Raw genomic sequence first — 20829 nt, 5'->3', positions numbered from 1 at the left:
CTAAGATCCTGGCATCCTAGCTGTGGGATGTGGAGCCTTCTTATCCTAAGGTGTTTTCTCGGTCTTCCTCCCAGCTGACTCCTTACCCCTCAGCCCTGAATCTGCTCTAAATTGGGAAGTATTGGTCAGTAGGCTCAGGATTTTGTTTCCTTCTTTTTTCCTAATGGCTCCTAGGGGTTGAGTTAGGATCCGTGCTTAACAGAACCACACAATACAGAGCTTTGGGTTCCTTTTAAAAGGTTACGGCAATAAAGTTGTTCCCCCTTTTCTTGTTTCAGTTGCTACTGGTAGTATTTTACCCTTTAAAAAATGCTATTTGGGGCTTAAATGCTGGGAGAAGATTCTGTAATCCGTTTCATCACACCATCACCTTTTCTAAGAAGTTCTACCTAAACAGATTTCAATTGTATGTTGTCCAAGGTGGGGCAGGGGGGTGTGTTTTAATAATGTAAGTTCCAGACAGCAGGAATATAATATTAATACTTGTTATTTGTATATGAACTTAGAATTTACAAAGTGCTTACTTATATGTTATTTTAAATAACTCTTCGTACTATATTGTAAGGTAGGAAGGGCAGACATTATCTCAGTTTTACCAGTGAGGAATCTGAGATCCAGAAGGATTGGGTGAGTCGCTAAGTCACACAGCTGACTATAAGACGGAGTCAAGACTTGGGAGTCAAAACTCTGGAGTCAAGACTTCTGACTCCAAGGCCAGTGCTGTTTCACCACACCTGATGCTCTGCGTGCTGGAAATGATTACCTCCGTCCCCGACCATAGACATTTTACTGTGTCGTCCATGTTCCTGCCAACTTTTTACAACATTGATTTCACCAAGTTAAACCCAAAAGTAGGGGGGAGAACATGGAGGAGTGATCTTACAACCATTGTCTTCTTATCCTTAATTAACTTCAGTGTGTCTTTGTTATAATAAAGCAAATGTGCAGCATGATTCCCCCCCTGGTTTATAGGAAGCTGCTCAGCTTCCTCAACAAAGATCAGACCTAGCTCCTCCAAGGCTGGCAGTGGGGACAGGGTTTCCTACGTGGGGAACTTATCCTCAGGGGCCCTAGTGTCACCTCTACAGTTCACTGTCCTCCAGGTGTCTTTGGCTCTTTCTTCCTGCACTGATCAAGGAAATTGTCCCCCTCATTTACTACTTTTTTACAAGAATGTATTCTTAACTCTTCCACAAACTCCTTGTATTACAGTCAACTAGACTAGGCCAGAGCATTGAAACAAAGCATCGCTGAAAAGGCTGAGTTAACAGCTAACATACAACAAGATGTTTTTGTTTGTAAGTTATGGCTTCTCCAGGGGTCAGAAGCTGCTGGCCTATGTGCATTGTTCCCATCTGTGACCAAGGAACACGTGCTTAGATCTTTGCCCTCCTTGCTGATGACACCCAAGAAAGCAAGCTCTACAGAGTGATTAGACCTCTCCCCATCATCTTTGTAGTGTCTACTTTTCTAGGTTCTCCTTTCCCCTCTGAGCCTGTTCTTATATGATGACCCACAGCAGGCATGTCCCCAGGGATGTGGTTTTACTGTGACCTCGGAAGGGCAGCCGTATCAGATCAGAGGCCTGTACTGTAGTCACTTGATAGATAGGTAGATAGGTGGGTAGGTAGATATAAATTAGAAGAGGATGTTAGAAAGCATAGTTTACCTGTAATTCTGGAGAAGTCAGTAGTTCTTACACTAGTGACTGAAGCTGTCACTGTTTTGTTTTTGTTTGTTGTCTGTTTTATCCTTCTAGGTATCATGAACTGATCACAAAATACGGCAAGTTGGAGCCTTTGGCAGAAGTGGACCTAAGACCCCAGAGCAGCGCGAAAGTCCAGGTCCACTTTAATGACCAGGTGGAAGAGATGAGCATTCGTCTGGACCAAACAGTGGCAGAACTAAAGAAACAACTGAAAACTCTAGTGCAGTTACCCCCTAGCAACATGCTTCTCTACTATTTCGACCACGAAGCGCCCTTCGGCCCAGAGGAGATGAAGTACAGCTCCCGGGCCTTGCATTCTTTCGGCATTAGGGATGGGGACAAAATTTTTGTGGAATCCAAAACAAAATAACCTCGCCAGCCTTGTGAGAACACACACAGGAGGACTTCCTGCAGGGCATTTGTTTCCTTGAGGTTTTCTTCAGGAGGGAGAAGGTTGTTTTGTTTTGTTTCATTTTGTTTGGGTTTCGGGGGGTTTTGTACATGTCCCCCTAGAATGGGTAGGGGGCTGTTTTGGTATTTTGTACCACAGATTTTTTCGGCTCTGCCACCAGAACTGGTCACATCTCCAGTCCCTGTGCCCTCCCTTAAGAAAGATGACTAAGCAGTCACCGACTTCTTACTGTGTTCCCTGGGCTCTGCCTGCCGCTTGGTGTCATGCCCGCACAGGTGTCCTTGTGACGGCGGTGTGAGCGGTGTATCCCCTGAGAAGGGTGGCTTGCACTTAAATCAGGAAACAAGGAGTCTTTTCAGGAAGGAGCACTTCTCTCTCCCAATTCCTCCTTTCCCCCCTCCCTCCCTCTCCTTTGCTTCTTTGGTTCAGTTTTTCACATTTTGACTCGGGTCCATACATGTTTACCTAGTAGTTTTATTCTGTCCATAATTAACTTCTTATTCTCAAGTTGGATAATTTTTTTCTCCCTTTCTCCCTTTTGAAATCATTTAAAGTGTTTTAAACATTTGTCAACCTGATTCTGATCTCAGGTACTCAGTTAGAACCTATAGCTCTGTTAGGGTCTGGAAGAAGAGTAGATGAAGTGTTACAACTCCAGGAAAACTTGCTGTTCATTCTGGAAGCACAACACAGCAGTCTGAGCTCTTTGCATGTAACCATCTCAGTTTTAATGTTCCTTCCACAACGTATCAACCATTACTGACAGGAAATACGTCAGATTCTGGAATTCTTTGATTTTTGCATTTTGAATGTATTTCTTCATTATCTGTCTATCTTTTTCATTACTTTAAACTGTGGGGAATGGAGGCCTGACTTTATGAAGAATCCAATAGTGTAATGGATGTACGTGCCGGGAGAGCTAAGACTTAGCTAATAAACTCTCTAGTGTGTGTGAGGGAGTTGAGTAGGGGGCCTGTGGGAGAGAGTATTGTGGCGTCCTGCCTGCCGTCATTTGAAGACTTTGCTTTTGCACTTTGCATTAGAAGTGGGAAATTTTGCTCCAAGGGAGCTTTGATTCCCAGTTCTTCCCTGGGATTTTGCGATGTCATAATTGAACACTTATTTTTGTTTTACGTTTCAGTTAGTTGCCCCCACAGCTCTGACTAATCTGGGAAGTAAAACGTAAGTGTCAGAACTTCAGATCTGCCTCCAAATCGTATTTTTTGCAGAAGCATATTTAAAGCACTTTCTTTCAAAAGATAGTCCTTACCTGCTCGGAAAATTTTTTGTTTGTTCTTCTGGACATTTGTTAATGTAACCTCTCTCTTTAATATATGTCTTTCTGGGTCCACTATGTTTACAGACGGGAGACTTGAGAAAGACAGTGCAACTGGGGCAGAAAATGTGCACATGAAGTATTTTTCAAAGAATGTAATTGTTACCTGATTGTGTTGGACCTTTTGACCTCTGTTATGTGATTCCATCCCTCCTAGAAATTCTTTACTTTCTTATGAAATGTTCAGATGACTCTTGTACACTCTTCACATATGCGGAGTTGTATTCATTACTGCTACTGTTTAAATTGTCCTGTGCCGGGAGAGCAGACGTCTATTCTCTTAATGGCGCTTCAGGTGTGGATCTTAAAGCCTGTGACCCAGGCCTGCCGAGTCAAGTGTACATTCTCTGTAACACTGGAGGTGGAAACCAAAGGGTTTGAGGAAGATGAATGAGGCCTGTTCTCCTTCTGCTACAGACTTTATCTCTCAAAAGCATGAAAATGAGCAGTGGAGAGCCAGGCTAGACAGAGACAAGAATAATTATTTTGCAATCGCATTTTCCTGGCGGATTTTTGGGAGTGGGGGGAAAGTGTGGCCACAGTGTCACGAAGACTAAAACTGTGGGTGCTTTGTGTGCGCGCGTGCAGACGAGTGTGAGAGAGAAGCAGTGCAGCTGAGCCCGTTGCTTTTGTCAGCCTGGGAAGCAGATGCGCTCTTATTTTTTGAGGTCGTATGACCGCTGACTGTCCCACAGCAGAAAGCAGAGCAAACACTTATGTTATGCTGTAATCATCAGTGGAATGGTCACAAGTAATAAGATATTTTATATATGACAAAGTTTTATGAAATGCTTTTTTACTATTAGGGACCTGTCCCTTCTGTTATTACAGAACACAGTGTCCATCAACTGCAGGCATAATTCTTCTCTTACACAATTGCATGTCAGGGGAACTTCTCATTTAATTCCATGGACGTGGGTGTTTTTAGGGCCTTGTAATGGATGGTTTTAATAACTGCTGAATAATTTTTGATTGAGAGGAGATCTAATGCAATTACCAGTCTCTTAGAGTTACAGAGCAGGAGTAAATGAGAAAAGCTATTAGAGCATGTGTACATGTAAATTTATTTGGGCGGCTGAGTAAAGATGCTGCTTTTGGAATAAAATTGGTGCTGTGCAGACACTTGTAACCAAAATTATTTTTATAAGCAGGCCATAAAGAAGGAGAGGAGAGACCATGGACTTTTGAGTCTACAACTTATGCATAATTAATTGTAGCTTATCTGTATTTTAATATCAGCTTCATCCAGGTTCAGTGAAAGCATCTTATTTACATTTATGAGGCAAGATTCTGTCGTAGCCAGTATTACAGATATGTTTCTACAGGCACAGTGACCAGAACGTATCTTTTCTAAAATAGAAAATTCTTTTCGGTTACGGAAAGGGAAAGGAGTCGTAAAAGAAAGCCAAGTCAGAACCAAGGCATCCTTTTCACGTGGGCAGCAGCCGCTGAAGCCACAGTGGGAAACTGAGGTTTGAATTTGAATTGTTGAAATCTCCCAGATTGCTTTAAAGAGAAAAAAAAAAAGTTCAGAGTCATATGTCTTTTTTTATTATTGAAAGTTTCTCTTGTTCCTGCACCCTCTTGCCACCATGGCCATAAATACGTAAGAAGGCAGCAGGTATGGTACTACCCTTGCTCCTTTAAGACCTTTTGGTGAACATGAGCTGTGTTTAACACAGCCGAATGTTATGATGCTCTGTTTTAAAAGTTTGTTTACTTGAAAAAAAAAAAGTTCAGTTCTAACCAGATGTTTCAGCTATGTCGCTGAATCTGCAGTGTTAGGAAGAGGGAACTGAGCACCATTTGAGGCGCGCTGGTGACAGCTTCCCCAGGTACATGTGTCAGGGTGGCTTGCTACACGGCAGGTGCTAGGCTCCAGGGCAAACAGAGCAGAATATGGAATAATAGATTGTTCTAATAAGCAAGGTCATTCCTGTTTTTGAATTTGATTTTTCCCCTCATTTCATGTTGGATTGAAAATGCAACCAAACTGCTTTCAAGAACACCCAGAAGCTATCTGTGTTACCAGATGTGTTGTGAACACTCTATTTTTCATAGGTGCTTCCTTCAAATATGTCCACTGTCGTGATGGAGAGGGACTGGACTCTCTCAGGCTCTTTACTTGCCAGTTGTCTCCTGCAGTTAATGGAAATATATATTTTATTTTAGAATATAATTTAAACATGAAGGTCTATTCTTTGCACTTTTTATTAATATATAGAGAGAGATAATCTTTAAAAAAATTAAAAATCCAAGTCCACTTTCTCTTTGTGTTCTGATTTTTTTTTTCTGGAGTTGTGGGGTCAAAATATATGTTATTTTTATATAGCAAAAAATGGACATCAGTGCTATGGTTGAGTCCTCTGGGAATCGGACTAAGCTGGTAAGAATTTGACTATTTTAACAAACTTGGAATCTTGTCAAAGTTAGTAATTAAAACTGCAAAACAAAGATTCATAGGAAATATGTTACTGCTTTTGTGTTAGCAAAGTTTTACACTTCTGACATGCTCTTTTAAGGATAAAAAAACCTACCTTTGATTAATTTGGCATCTCCTTTTTTGAGTAAAAATCTCATTTTGATGATTAAAAATTTGCGACACTTTTTAAAATGATGTATCTTTCCTTTGAATAATAATTTTTTATAAGAATTAGAGTTTTGAACACTTGAATCCTGTCTGCTTACCAATAAGTTCTTGGTAATATGTTATGAATTAACCTATACCAAGAATTAAGGTCCAAGAGTCCAAGAACTATACTTTATTTCTATATTTAAAAGACAAAATCTGTTCTTTCTCAGTTCTTCAGAAGTGCTTAAGTGTCATGATCTGTTTAAGATTATTTCTACCTCTTATTCAAATTTCAAAAAATTATAATTTTAACTTCTATGCAAAAGTTCTGTTTAATTAGTATTTATTATGAGCTTTTCTGAGTTCTTGCAAGGTAGACATATGTCAAGATATCCAATACCTGCTGGGCTGAAAAATACTGTAACTGTCACCAGTTACTAGGATGCATATAAAACAAGAAGGTTAACATTTGAATTCACATTTCTCTTTCCATCTCTTCTCTGGAAATTATCTGTGTTCTCCAACTTAGATGTAGGACTTCAGGATTCAAACTTAGATAACTTTTAAAAAATAGGTCATAATAGATACTAACATGAGCCATTTCATCTGCTTCTAAGTTTTTAATGTAACTAAGATTTAGGAACTGAGTAAATCCATGAAAGGAATAACATACCATATTACATCTCCCTACAATATAATGAATTTCTGAATCCTTCAAAAATTTGAGAATAACGCTAAAAATGTTTAGCTTTTTTGTTTTGATTTTTTAGCAAACTGATCTACTAAAATGTTCAAATATATATTTGCCTAGATACACGAATATAATACATGCGAATATCTCACGCTTTTCTTCAGTGTGGTTTAGGCACCTGAGCAATTCGCTTGCATTCTATTTTAAGGCACAAATGTTAAGAGGAGAGCAACAAACTCATAACCCAAGAGGGAGAGGAGACACAAACAGAGTTGCTGGTTGTATGAATTAGTGCCAGGGATCCAGGCTTATAATTTTCATTCTCATGTTTCTTCTAGACACTAACAATGAACATTTATCATCAAGCCAGGGCCCACAGTACCTGTATTAAACCCATCTGATGTTCACAACGTCCCTGTGGTTCAGAACTGTTCATTATCTCCATCTTCTCACTCGTGAGGCACAGATAGGTTAAGAAACTTGCCAGAAGTCACACAGTTGGTAAATGACAGCAGAACCAGGATTCAAACCCAAGCAATTTGGCTGCAGTTGACAGCTGCCCTATAGTACTTGCTGCTGATGTTCTCCATAACCCTCCCCGCACCGTTACTGTTCATCTTCATGTTTCACTAAAATGAGATGTTCCTCTCGATACTCATTTACTAAATTGATTTACTCTGTAACAGAATCACTAATGTGGCTGATGGCTCTAAATCCAAATTGGAACTTGTCCTCATACCACTTCCAGAACTGTGACATTATAGCTGGTGTGTCTCTATTGTCCTCCCTACTCAGAAATGCCGTACTGGACACTTGTGATGGGTGCTGTTGACAGGAAGAAATGAACCAGCAATACGATGTGAGAACACTGATCATTTAGTCTTCCACCTAAGGACATACCAGAGCCTTACAATTTTGTTTTAGTGAACAACCAAAGGGGAGACAGGTCACTCAGTTTTGACTCAGACTTTTATCAGGGAGGCATCCGTGTTCAGGCGAACTTAAACTTGGTGTTTATAGAGGGAAAAAAAGTTTACAATCGAATGGAGTCTCTATCAAAGATTTTATTATGGGAAAGGATGAGGCTGTCACTGCTATAGTTGCTTTTTAAAATTCAAGAGAGAGCCTTGTGAAGAATATAAATTTTGCTTACAAAATAGAGGAGCCAGTTTATCTATTATGGTCTGCAAGATCTGGATCTGCCCAAAAATTACAATGCAATTTCAATGTGTTGAGTCTTTCACAGACTCTCCACCCTTGAATGCTTCTTAGTCACTGTAAGTAATACAATTAAGGTGTTAAATAAATAAGAATGAGGATAAGAGGAGGCAGCCATTAAAGAACACAAACTAAAGAGAATAAAAAAGATGTTTTCTGAACTGCCTGCTACATTTGAGGACAGATGTAAGCCTTATTATTTGAGAATAATATTAGAGACTACAACTAGGACATGATGACCTGCTTTGGTTGTGTTAAAAATTTTTGTTTAGTTTATATTTCAACTTGTTTACAAAAAGACTGCCTTTTAAAAAAACCATTTAAATTTAATTTTAAACAGAAAACATTCACATGATTAAAAGTCAGTATAAAAAGGGTATACATTGGAAAATGCCAGTCTGAGCCCACTCCATCTTTTATTAGTTTCTTGTGTGTCTTTCCAGAGTTAACACAAATGATAGCAAATGAGAACATATATTCTTATTGATCCCCTTGTAAACACCAAAGTTAGTATGTTATATACCCGCACGCACCTTGCTTTTTAAAATGTACCTTGGAGATCTCTCCATAGCAGTACATACAGAATCACCTTACCCTTTGTTTCATAGTATAATATATAATATTCCATTTTTAGCTGTAGTTTTTAATTTATTTGACCACCACCTTATTGATAGACATTTGAGTTTTTCTTTGTTCTCTCTCCCAAACTCCCCCCTCCCTTCTTTTTTTTTTTTTTTTTTTTTTTAGTATTTTCAATTTGCTGCAGTAAAAAGCATACATTCTTTTATGTGTTTGAAATAAATCTGTAGAATACATCCCCACGAGTGGGACTGCTAGATCAAAAGGTCAGAGTGATTCTAATTTGGGTATATATTGCCAAATTGTTCTCGACTGGAGTTACATAAAAAGAACATTTTTTTCCCCTGGTTTTATTACTTGTCACATCCCTGCAAAGACTTTACCAATCTTGGGCTTGATACGTGATTCCTGGTTAGTGCAGCTAAGATGGCATTCTCCCCAGTTAGGCATGCAAATCCAGGCACTCGAATTCAACACATCAATTTGCCTGAGCATACATGTCGTCTGTTGAGGAGCTATCTTCCCTTGGAATCTGCGATTTTTAATCGTTGATGAGTGAGATTTCACCTCTGCAGGGGAAGGCGTTTGTATTATTTATCCTTAACAACGTATGAGCATTTGTTTCAACTGAGTGCCCATGAAAAGTGGTAGACAAATAGCCCTGAACCCCTCTGCTTTCTGTCTGCAGTAAGCTTTAATCAGAGCTGCTTCTTGCCTTGCCCGCCAGTGAACATCTTCCAGGGGAACTGCTTGGTGCTGCTTGGTGAACAGGGACTATAGTGTGTCTCCCCCTGCCCCCTACCTCTTTTCAACTTCGCTGCTAATGTGCTAGCAATGAGGATGTTAGAATGAGACCAATTGTGAGGTTGTTTTTAGTTATGTTGATCTACTTAGCCATTACAAACTCCTTGGCTAGAGAGAAGTACTAAAGTTACTTTCAGAAAACATCTGTGGGTCTTTGTTTAAATTTCAGAGATGAACATCTTTTATTACTGAGATCTTAGATCAAGAAAATCTTGCTAGTTAGTTAATAAACATTGTCATTCAATATGGTTTTCAAAGAGCCGATGCCATTATTCTCATAATTAAGAGTCCGAGTGTCTAGAATGAATAATATCAGCACAAAAAGAAAATTATTTAGAGGCAAATAATAAAATAGATTATTCAAAAAAACAGGTTCTAGAGCATTTGTGCTACAATTGAGACTCCTAATGTTAATGTTTGCAGCTTGCTATTAAATGGTTATTACCATGATACTAATAAATATGAAAATTTTCAGCAATGTTATATTAGGTATTCAAAAATTTTGCCAAAGTTTAGAGATCATGATACTATTAAAAAAAATGTTTGCCCTTAAGAAGGAAAAACTAACAGACTGCATGAGACCCCATTTTATGAAAGTTAACCCAGGTGTCCAAGAGTGAAGATTCCAAGGCAGTAAGAGAAGCAGACTTCCAGATGTGGAGCTCTTGAGGGTTTTCTCACTGTGGACATCTCTACGGATTTAGGAGACGTCTTCAGGAGCATCACTGCACTTTCTGTATCACCTCATCCATGTCAAGGGTTCAGCCATGGATAACTACCATTTTCAGGGAGAATATAAGCATAGCCTTAGATGTAATCCCTTTAGTGAGTGAGATCTAGCAGGCTGAACATCATTCAGTCGGTAGCTGCACTACAGGAACACCTGGAATCTCCGTGGCACGTTATAAAATGAAGCAAAATGATCAGTTGGCCGAGGGCTTGTAAATTTATCTGAGACACCAGTGTCACAGATTCAGATGTCTGGGAAGCCAATGCTAAGGTGGAGTTGGAAGTGCCAAAGGTTTATTGGGGGAATAACACCTATGAAAGAAAAAAAGGATTGGGCAGGAGTGGGCATCATACCATGCTGTAGATCCGACAATGTCTTCAAGCCCAATAAGATGCTCTGAAGCAAAGATTCCTACTAGAGGAGCCCCACTTAGGTCCTTTTACCAAAGCTTTTCTCAGTCATGGACTGCAGAACACAAGAAGAACATAACCTCAGCTTGAACATTGATATCGACACCGAAGGAGCTGTCAGCCCACCATACTCCTTGTAGCTGGAAAGCATTCTTTTCTTGAAGGTGGATCCGAGCGGTGCACCTCCGTGTCTACCACAGTCCACTCCAGGCCATGTGTAGATGCAATTCTTCATCCTTGATCAGGGCCAGCTCCTCCGGGGCTCTGGCAGACCCCCCTTCCTGAGGGGAAACTCAGAAGAGGGAGGTTATGAGAATGAACGACAGACCCTGTCACTGCAGTTGGTTTCAGGGCCACGCCTGGCACCCATTGCCTCCCTCTTCCACCATCCATTCTACCGCCTCAGCGCTCACCTCCGCTGGTCTCTCTGGTTTACCTAGTGGCTGCTCCCAAACCCAGATGCCTGAGTAGTCTGAACCATATGCCACTTAGACTTGGGTTGCTATGCCTGCCCATCACAGTCACAACTGGGCAGTGGAGTGCCAAGAGCTGCCAAAATAGGTCACCTGCTGTTCCACACATATTACCCCTCGGACCACACCTGTAACAGCAGCCCTCCTCCTGCTCATCAGGGCCAGTGCCTCCTAACAGAATCGTGACTCACCTTTCCTGATAGTTTCTGCCACAAGGAGCCCAAAGTGCACAGACAGCCTCACAGCCATAGCTTGTAGTTCTGTAGGACCCCTGCTGTGTCTCCTGTCGAGAGTGCCCTCTGGGGAACCAGGATGTCAAACTCTGAACAACCTAGAGATGAGGGCTTGGGAAGCCAAAGTCCCTCAATCATCACTGGGAGTAAGGACAAGTGGGGCTGCTCCTGCTTGCACACCTTGTTTCCTGGGCCCATACATTCCTCCTACTGGGGACACTGCTCCAACAGATGGCTCCTACTATCATCTTGGGCCCACTCTCATATCCCCTTTATGAGTAAAGTGCGTTCTCTAGTCAGACGCTACTAAACACATGCTCCAAGAGGCAGGGTTGCTTTCATTACAGTCTGGAGATGCTGCAAGTTCTTCCATGCTCTCAACCCAAGTCAAAGCTGGCTGAGTTCCACGTCACCTGGCATGTGGGCTCGAACAGTTTTTGCAAGTATGGAATATGCAGCCTTTAGAACCCAAAGAAAGCAACAAAGAAGGAAGAATTTCTTTGTCGAGAGGTTGCAAGATGCAGTCATTTGTTTTTTACTTTGGAGAGGAGTTCCCCGCATGTCCCTGACTGCTGGCTTCCTAACAACGTTGCTGAAGTACTAGCCCTGAATCTTTGAAGGATTTATCTCTCACCTTCCGGAGCCCATATGTCTCACCCAGGCCTCCAGCCTGCTTGCCACTTCTCGTTCGTTATGCCCAGTCAGCTTGATATTATCAACATCATGAATCAAGGTGATACTCTGTGGGAGCCATTCCATCTGGATCTCAGCCCTGGGGCAAACCTGTATATATTGCTGTCTGTTCCATTTAAATGTGAACTCTTTCTGATCTTCATTCCTGATTTAGATAAGAAAAAATTCGTTTCCAAATTAATGGCCACTTGCCATGTATCTGAAGCCATTGTTAATCAGCTCGAACAAAGATACTACATTAGAACAGCAGATGCAAATTGGGGCTACTACTTGGTTGAGCTTGCAGTAGCCCACAGTCATTCTTCAGGACCCATCTTGGCCAATTAAATGGAGATTTGACAGAGTCCACCACCTCTGCTCTCCAAGAGTGACACTAATCTTCACCATCTTCCCCCGACCCCAGGAAGCAACACTCTTTCGTATTTACTGCCTTGGCTGGAGTGAGGGGGATCAAGTTTCCTTCCTTGCTACGATAGCTCTTACAGCATAGACCAAAGACCCTATGGGCCAGGTACATCAATCCCAGTTACATGTTGGGACTAGGGAAAAGACATCCGAGTGGGTCTATAGCCCTCTGGGACTTGGCCAGGACCCCTTTTATTGCCTGGGCCTCTCTGTTTTCACTCTAACAAGGTCTTTGAGTATCAGTGTTAATTTAAACCTCTTTTCCAATGGTCCTCAAGCTATCTAGACATTCCTCGCCCCCCAGGCTACAGTCCAACAAGTAAATGGCCATAGGTCTTTTGGGGGAAGAACTGGGAGAATCTATACTGTACATACTTGTAGTGCTGTTGCAAGATTCTTCCCTTTGGTGACATGGTTACCTTTTCAGTCTGTGGATTCCAGATTTGAAAACTGACTCAGATCCACAAACTGAGCAAGGGATCGAGACCTTTCACTGGGGTCTCTTGCTCAACCATTCTCCCTCTTTTTAATCATAAGTAGTAAGCAGTACCCTTGTTGGCTGCCCGTCTCCTTTGCCCTGGAATGCCATGCTCTGTTAATCATCTCAATAACTCTCTATGGATCAGGCCCCCTTGGTTACCACTCTGATCTGCCTCAAGCACCTGGCACCTGCTTGCACCTAGATTCTCAAAGTCATTCTGATTCATTCACGTGCCGTCTTGTGTATCTGGTTATGCCCAGGTGGCATGTGTCCCAGGAACAGTCCTGCCTCAGGACGGATGAAGCATTTAATATGGGTCAAAAGGACTGAGCTATAAATATCCATGAGTCTATGAAGAAAGAAGACCAAAGCAATTGTTATGCCACTGTCAGTTTTAAAATAGAACCTACTATTTTTCTTCACAACATTTGGGTTGACTATTGGACTAAAACCTTAATAAACGCTGTGCAAGGAGAATGCTTTTCTGGGTGAATCTTGGATTTGAGTTTAATTTTATTTTGAACAAGCACCAAAAAAAAAAAAACCAGATCCTCTGTTTTAATAAATATGTGCATTTTGGAGGAAAATATTCATATATTAAGTATATGTGGAGAATTCATAATACTAATGAGAGAGTAATCCTTAAATTTTTTTCTAATTCTATAATTCTTATTTTTATTGAAGTGTAGTTGATTTACAATGTTAGTTTCAGGTGTACAGCAAAGCAATTTGGTTATACATATACATACATATATATATATATATTTTTTTTAGATTCTTTTCCATTACAGCCCATTACAATAAATTGAATATAGTTCCCTGTGCTATACAGTAGGTCCTTGTTGTTTATCTATTTTATATACAGTAATGTGTATCTATTAATCCCAAAGTCCTAATCTGTCCCTTCCCCTCCTTTGCCCTTTGGTAACCACAGTTTGTTTTCTATGTTTGTGAGTCTATTTCTGGTTTGTAAATAAAACTCATATCTTTTTTTCTTTTTTTTTTAGATTCCACATATAAACAACATCGTATGATATTTGTCTTTCTCTGTCTGACTTCACTTAATATGATAATGTGTAAAACCTACTGAATTACCACAGGCTTTTGGGAAAGTATTGAATAATTTAGACTAAAAAAATTAATTCCCCAAACCCCTTGTTCATTTTAGGACAAACTTGCTCAAAACTGGAATTATGTTTCTTGATATAGTTGGCATTTAAACGCCTGGTCAGAGAGAAGTTTGGAGTGATTTTTGAATTGCCATTGATTTATGAGAGTTTTTCTTCTGCTACATTCAAATGATTTCTTTTTTTTACCAAATTTTACTTTAAGTATCTTGGATAGTAAACTCAGTTTCTGCCTTAGCCAGTATTTCTCATTCCACATCGAACCAAACACATTTTCACCTCGTTCACAACGCCTTTTAAATTCTTTACTTAGTGCGCATTTTCGTCAGGAGGGGTCTATCTGCCCCCTCCCTCCAAGGACCCTCACTGGGCATCTCTGGAGGTGTCCAGAGCATGGTTTGGTTTTCCCTCTTGAAAGGTCATGTCTCACGCTGGTTACCTGTTCCCTGGTCTCACCCACTGCCCTGCGGTGTATCAGAGGGAAAAGGGCAGGAATAAAAACTAGAAACGTTTGAGAAAGTTTCTTTAAATACTTCATCCATACCTGTGAAAAAACAGAGTGGAGCCTGTCTGTGGCAACTGTTCAAAACGAGAGAAACAGAAAAAGACTTTAGTAGAAAACCAACTTCATTTAAATGTTGGAGGCAGCAGCTTTGTTTGGCGTTTTAATCCCATGCTGGTGGATGCTAATTCTGTAACATTATACAGTTGCCTTTTTTTTTTTTTTTTTTTTTTTGGGTACAAAGGTAGAAGGGGGGGTTTCTTTTGTGTTTTTCAGTGCAAAGTGATTCCGATCAGAAAGGACCAAGGTTTCAGCTCCAAGTAACTGACATTTCCATCTGAATCTACTTTTTTTTTTTCAGGAGGGTTGGGGGAGAGGTCTAGTTTTTCAGGAAAAGAACCTCTCTACGCAATCCTGAAACTGATCTTTAGATTTACTTTTCCTTAATCAATAGAAAAAAACTTGATCGCAACTCAACACTTATCTGACTCTAGCGCAGAACTAACTGAATTTTTGGTTTCAAGAGTAGAGGATTCAGACATCATTTCAGGAATCAGAAATAATTGGCAGCAAGTGGGGGAGAAGTGACATGAATTCTTGTTTTACCTAATTTTTTCCTGGCTTACCAAGATTTGGCTTAATATTTCCGACTCAATTCCTCCAGTCTCTACAGAACAGGTTAGTGACATTTTTCATAAATACAAATATTTAAATGAATCCTCCTTACTGCTCTCTGAACTGTTTCCCTAAGGACTCCAGTCTTAAACCTTCCTGGCATCTCCTTCTGCTAAAAGTTGTGGGTGATCTCGGCTAAAGTCTTAGCATCATTTCCAGCAAAACTATTATTTATTATGTGCTTGAGATTTCAATGCGTACGCTTGACAACTGAAGACTTACAATGAAACTCTTAAACAGAGATTCACTAATTTTCCATGGAAGTCTGGCTGAGGAATTGTGATAGCTTCAAAAAGTAAGAGAAGGGTTTTTATTTTTAAGAATGCTATCGGGAGAAAAGTTCATGATCTACCCGAGCACTTGGTTCATACGCAGGTGTATGTGTAACTTGGAGCTTTCTTAACATTTGCGCCTCAGCTCTGCAGAGCAGCACATACCGACCGAGGGTAAAGCCGCCGGTTCAACTGATTGTAACTAAAATGAAAAGTTCACTTCTGTGATGTTCTTTCTCTCATTAATTTGCTGCAACTAATTACTTGCTTGTGTACTGGATTCTAATATTTTTGTGTAATTCCAAGGAGCAGCCCTGGTGTGGTTTTTCCTCATTACATGTCCATTATTTACTTTGTCTACGGAAAGTCAATGGACAGAGTCTTATATTGCTTGTGACTCTGTTCAGTACTTCAAAGTGATGGATTGGCTCCATACTTTAAAGAAAGTGATGGCAAACTCTGAATCCTCCCACCTGTAGGCACACATTGTGTTTGAGTCGACTTTTATGTGATCCTGATTGAAAGGTGTTGTGAAAATTAGGAGAACCTGGTCTCACAGAGGATGGGTATCTGTTCTAGGGACACAACAGGGATCTTTAGAGTTGGGTCCTATTTTTCAGTGCTTTAATAGCTGGAGAGTAAATGCCTTTCCTGTCCTTATTGCCACGCTCATTGATTCTATATAATTTCCCAACAATTTGAGTGATCTCATTACACTTCCAAACTGCTTCTCATGGGGGAGTCTAATTTGTTCATGAAGAGCTGAACTTGGGAGGCCCTGCCAGCATTCAGGGCATTTCAACCTGACTCAGAACTGTTGACGTTGTTATGTGAATGTGTTCTCTGACAGTTGTGATGTGTCTTGGGATTTGCCACCAGATACACCTGGTGTTCTATTTACTCTGGCAAGCTGGGGATTTTTTTTTTCTTTTTCTTTTTAAAATTCCAGGATGAATTATTCATCATTACTTAGAATTTGGGTCTCTTTTATCTTCGCACTTGTACGGCACCAAGGTGAGTACTACAAAATTCCATAAAGCTTTTGATTCGCATGCTCTTGAATTTATAAAGAGACACTTTTGTTCGAACTGTAATTGTCAGGGCAGGTGTACATGTGTCTACAGTTACAACAAGAAAAATGTAAATTAAATTCCGTTGTCAAGGGCAAAATACATTAACTTGGAGTGATGTTCGCTTACATTCTGGCTTTTTCTTATTTAACTCTGAACACAATTTGTATATATCAGGGTGCCCCAGGTTAATGAAGTAGTATCTTTAAGATAACGCAAATTAATTCCATTAAAAGTATCCAGGGTAGGTGTGTGTGCACCCCGTGCCTGATGACTGAGCCCAGTGAAGGCATTTAACTTGTGGCACTGACTTTAAAAAATACACTTGTTTAAGCCGAAATCGGGAAGTTCCCGATGGCATTCCTGTCAGTGACTTGTGTACCAATGGCTTTTTACAATGGCCCCAAATCTAAAACTGCCAGTGAAATAAGAAAATGGTGTCCCCAAGTGACCCCTCCTTTTTCTCTACATAGCACTGCCCAGGGTAGGTGAGAGGTCACATACGTTTCTTTCTATTATTTTTGAATTTTAGACAAGAACGGTGGGAAAGTCTGGATGGGTTTGAAACTTTTATGGCTAACATTCCACAGCGTTTTCCTTTTTTTTTATTGTTCATTTAGTTGACGTATGATTACAAGTCTGAGTGAGTAAGTCCTAAGGGCATGAGCACCGACATTTTTCTAGAGTTGGTCAATTTAAGCAGATGTAACATGCAGACTATAGAGCCCCACTGACTATAACTTCCTACTTCTGCTCTAAGACAGTAGGTCTCATTTGGTGGAAAAAAAAAATTCTGGGAACACAGTTATGTTTATTGTGAAATCCCCAGCCTAAAATCAGCATGGGCAGGGAGATTTTCTTCTATTGACCCTGATGCTGGTGATATGCCGTGCTGCTAACAAGTTGTATTTTTTAAATAGTAAAGGCTTCTAAGGTGGAAATTACTGTAATTTAAACCTACTGCCTTTTCCTAAGCACCTGGTTTTTTTTTTTAATGAACAAGGATATGCTAAGCATTTATGATATTCACTATCTTGATTATTTGCATTCTTCTTAAAACTGAAAAAATTTTACTAGCCACTCTTTCCTGTTCAAAATCATGAACTAGTTAGGGTCATTCACGAAGAGATGAATCTTGCAAATTTGCATTATGTTTGGAGCCGAGAGAGAAGTTAGGGACAGTCTCTATGACAGTTTTCTGTCTCCTCCAGGAGAGGCATGAACTTTCCTCTTCCTAGGCAGATTAGCCATTGCTGCTCCAAATACCAAGTCATCTTTCCATTAAAATGATTACAATTCAGTGTGAATTTGAGGCCTTATTCGCACTTGGGCATCACTCGTAAGAAGTTCCCCAAAGGAAAAATCTGTGACATGATTTGATTTATTATTATGAAGTTGAGAAAGTTCATTACCCTTCAGATTTAATAAGTACCTGTGTGTAATGCTAAGACAGGGATTATAAAGAGATTTTTGAAAAAATTCCTTCCTTCTAGGAATTTGGAATTTCCCCCTTCTACGTAGTTATGAATATTAGTGAGTCCTTTTGTTGTTTACCGCTTGGGACGTTAAATAAGGCATGTCAGCTGAGCGCTCCTGTGACTAAACTAACCACAGCGCCTCCTAAAGGTTCACTTTGGTTCGCTTCCCAGAGGCTTCTGCAGGTTGGGGAACAAGGCTTCTACACCAGTGACCAGGCTAGTTCTCCCCACTTTTCTCTCGGCTGTTAGCCCCTTGGAAACAGACTAGCTCTGCGTGCAGGCTCATCTCCTCTGGTTCCCTGCTCCAGGAGGAGAGGAGCTGGCACGTGGCCAAGCACTGCTGAGCTGTGTTCTGGTCCCTCTGCAACTCTCTGAATCCTCTTACCTGTGCTGCTGTCTGCTCACTCCGAGGCTCCCACAGGAGCAGGGCAGCCCTCAGCCAGTTGCTCACCAGCCTATCGGCTCCATCAGCACAGAACAGGGACCTTCCCAAGGAGAGGGCTCCGACCGGAGGTCGGGACATCAGCATCTGGATGGTGGCAAGCAGGTACCTCAGGGACGGTGAGCAGAGGCCTCAGATGTATCTGCCACTGCCCTTGAAAACTAACAAACAACTTAAGAAAATGGAAAAAAAAAAAAGGTGATGCTCTGTTTTCTTCCAAGAAAAGAAAGGACAGAGGCAGAGAAAAATTATACCCCAAATGTGGGTTATCTCTTGTGGATGCCACTGGGTCAGCTCATCAGTAATGTAGACCCTGGGGAAATTGTCTAATTTCTCTCTGAACTGGGCCACCTCTTGCAAGAGTTTGGATAAGAAACTTCTGAAAAATCAGCCATGCTGCCAGGAGAGGTGGTGACACGACACGGTTACAGGAGGGGAGCCCTGTGTTTGTGTGTGAGATGTCTTTGACCAGGGAGATGAGTAAGTGCCCTGAGCCTCCTCTCCAAAGAGCCCCCAAGGGCCCAACCGCCTTCACCCCAGAGGATCCCATGTCTGTCTCTGTAAACAGGAGCTGGGCAGGGAGACTTCTCACGGGGCCGGGGCTCAATTAAGGTCATTCACAGGCCAGTTACTACAAACCCTCTCCTCCCACTTTTGTCCCAGATCCAACAATTGTTTATTTCCTCTGGGATCTGGTATCTTCTCCTGTTGTGCAGTGGGAGGAAAGGGACTCCTTTCAGGAAAAGACTCGACAGTAGAATTCTCGAGCTAGAAGGGAGTTTCACAGCCACTGGCCCCCTTCTGTGAACCTTGCCTGCTGCCCAGGGAGCAAGCCGGCACCGCCATGCCAGAGCTAGAGGCACCTCTCAGCGCTCTGAGAGCTCCAGGCAGCGGTGATTTCACAGCCTTCCAGCCAGTTTTGACCACTGCTCTCTCCTAAGTGCATGTAAACATAGAAATGAAGCGGAAAGTGATTTCTCTTAAAGAGACGTGCACTTCTGGGCACCCCTTTCCAGAGGCAGAAGAGAACACGCTGTGCACAGCTGAGATTTGGGATAAAGGAAGAGGCAGTCCGACTTGCGCTTAGTTTGTAAGACAGACTGAAAGAAGCTGGCTTTAGTGGGAGGGAGGGAAGCAGCTTGCCAAATGGAAGAGGCACCAGGCATCCCCCTAACCACCATGTCTCTCGACAGTTCAGCCCAGGGAGCTCATGTATCCGTTTTGGCAGAATGACACCAAAACCCCTAAGGTAGACGACGGGAGCTCCTCCGAGATTAAGTTGGCCGTCCCTGTGTTCTTCTTCGGCGTCCCGTACCGCACCGTCTACGTAAGTGGAGAAGCAGCCCGCTGTCGCTCGACGGCTCTCCCCATTGTCTGTCATCAGGGAAAACTATTTTAAACACCTTCTTCCGGGGCTCCTTCCGATGGAGGGTTTATTGGCAGCCTGAATGACGAGTTCTGAGATTTCATGAGCTGATAGGTTTTATGATTAAGAAAGTCAAAGGTAGATTTAATGGCTCATGTTCATAGTAGAGGAGTACACAGGGCCATAAATTACTTTAGTGGGTGATTAAACACAGAAGTGAAGCAGAAGCCCCAATGCCATGAACATTATTTCTGCTACTAGACAAGATAAAAAGATACAGTGAACCAGGATAGGAGCAAGATCGTTTTTCTTTCCCTGCGGGGGGGTGTGAAAGTTTAGGCATCTCCTGTTCTTAGGCTCCTGACCAATTTGGAGCAGAGCAGAGGATGATCCACTATTATTATGAAAGCCGTTTGCAGAATTGGCCCCCGCTCACTGGGTCTGCAATATGCCGTGGGGTCTCATTGTCAAACCCGCATGAAGAAATGGTATCATTTGCTGTCAGAGCTCTCCTGGGCACCTGTGTTCGCAGGTTATTTTTCATTTTCTAATCATTGGGTTTGCTGCTAGTGAGACTATTGCCCATTGGCTGGAAGATTCAGGGTAACTGAACTTGCCTTAAAGAATTGGGTGATGTACCCCAGAAACTGACACATTTTAAACTGACTATATGTCAATAAAGTATATATCTATACATACACAAAAGAAAGAATTAGGTGAAGCAAATGTAGAGTGTATCACATCCTATTCTAGTCTACGTGCTGCCCTGGAGGAAGAAATAAACCTCCAAGCACCTCCATCTCTGGCCATCTCTGCACCTGACACCTCTGTCTCCCCCAGCTTCTGACTTATAGCTCAGGGCTGACTCTCACTAGAAAACAGGTCCCTCTTCCATTAAGTAGCCAGGGTCCTTGAACCCACAGCATCAAGACCACCTGGGTGCTCGCTGGAAATGCCACGTCTCAGGCCCCACCCCAGACCCGCTGAACCAGAAACCCTGGGAGGGTGCCCAGTGATCTGTGTTTTAACGAGCCCTCCAGGGGATTCTGGTGCCCACCAAAGTTTGAGAACCACTGCTCTTAACTCTAGAATGGAATCAAAACACACCTGAGTCATCCCCAACTTCCTCTGCTAGTCCGTGTGTTTTAATTA

General features: G+C 41.6%; 2 protein-coding genes across 6 annotated transcripts in view; both read left to right on the top strand.

Annotated features, from left to right (window-relative positions):
* TBCEL (tubulin folding cofactor E like) overlaps nucleotides 1–5702 on the top strand; it is a 56780-nt gene extending 51078 nt beyond the window's left edge. For all 5 annotated transcript variants that reach the window (XM_032472285.1, XM_032472284.1, XM_032472283.1 and 2 more), the window contains one exon: nucleotides 1760–5702. In XM_032472285.1, coding sequence (XP_032328176.1) covers nucleotides 1760–2078 — 319 coding nt within the window. In that variant the 3' untranslated portion in view covers nucleotides 2079–5702. The remainder of the gene's footprint in view (nucleotides 1–1759) is intronic.
* A 10456-nt stretch (nucleotides 5703–16158) lies between these two features.
* TECTA (tectorin alpha) overlaps nucleotides 16159–20829 on the top strand; it is a 66673-nt gene continuing 62002 nt past the window's right edge. The window contains exons 1-2 of the mRNA XM_032472343.1: nucleotides 16159–16335; nucleotides 19505–19638. Coding sequence (XP_032328234.1) covers nucleotides 16272–16335; nucleotides 19505–19638 — 198 coding nt within the window. The 5' untranslated portion in view covers nucleotides 16159–16271. The remainder of the gene's footprint in view (nucleotides 16336–19504; nucleotides 19639–20829) is intronic.

Source organism: Camelus ferus, chromosome 33, assembly GCF_009834535.1.
Source record: "Camelus ferus isolate YT-003-E chromosome 33, BCGSAC_Cfer_1.0, whole genome shotgun sequence".
NCBI lineage: Eukaryota > Metazoa > Chordata > Mammalia > Artiodactyla > Camelidae > Camelus > Camelus ferus.
This window is presented reverse-complemented; position numbering and strand designations above follow the sequence as displayed.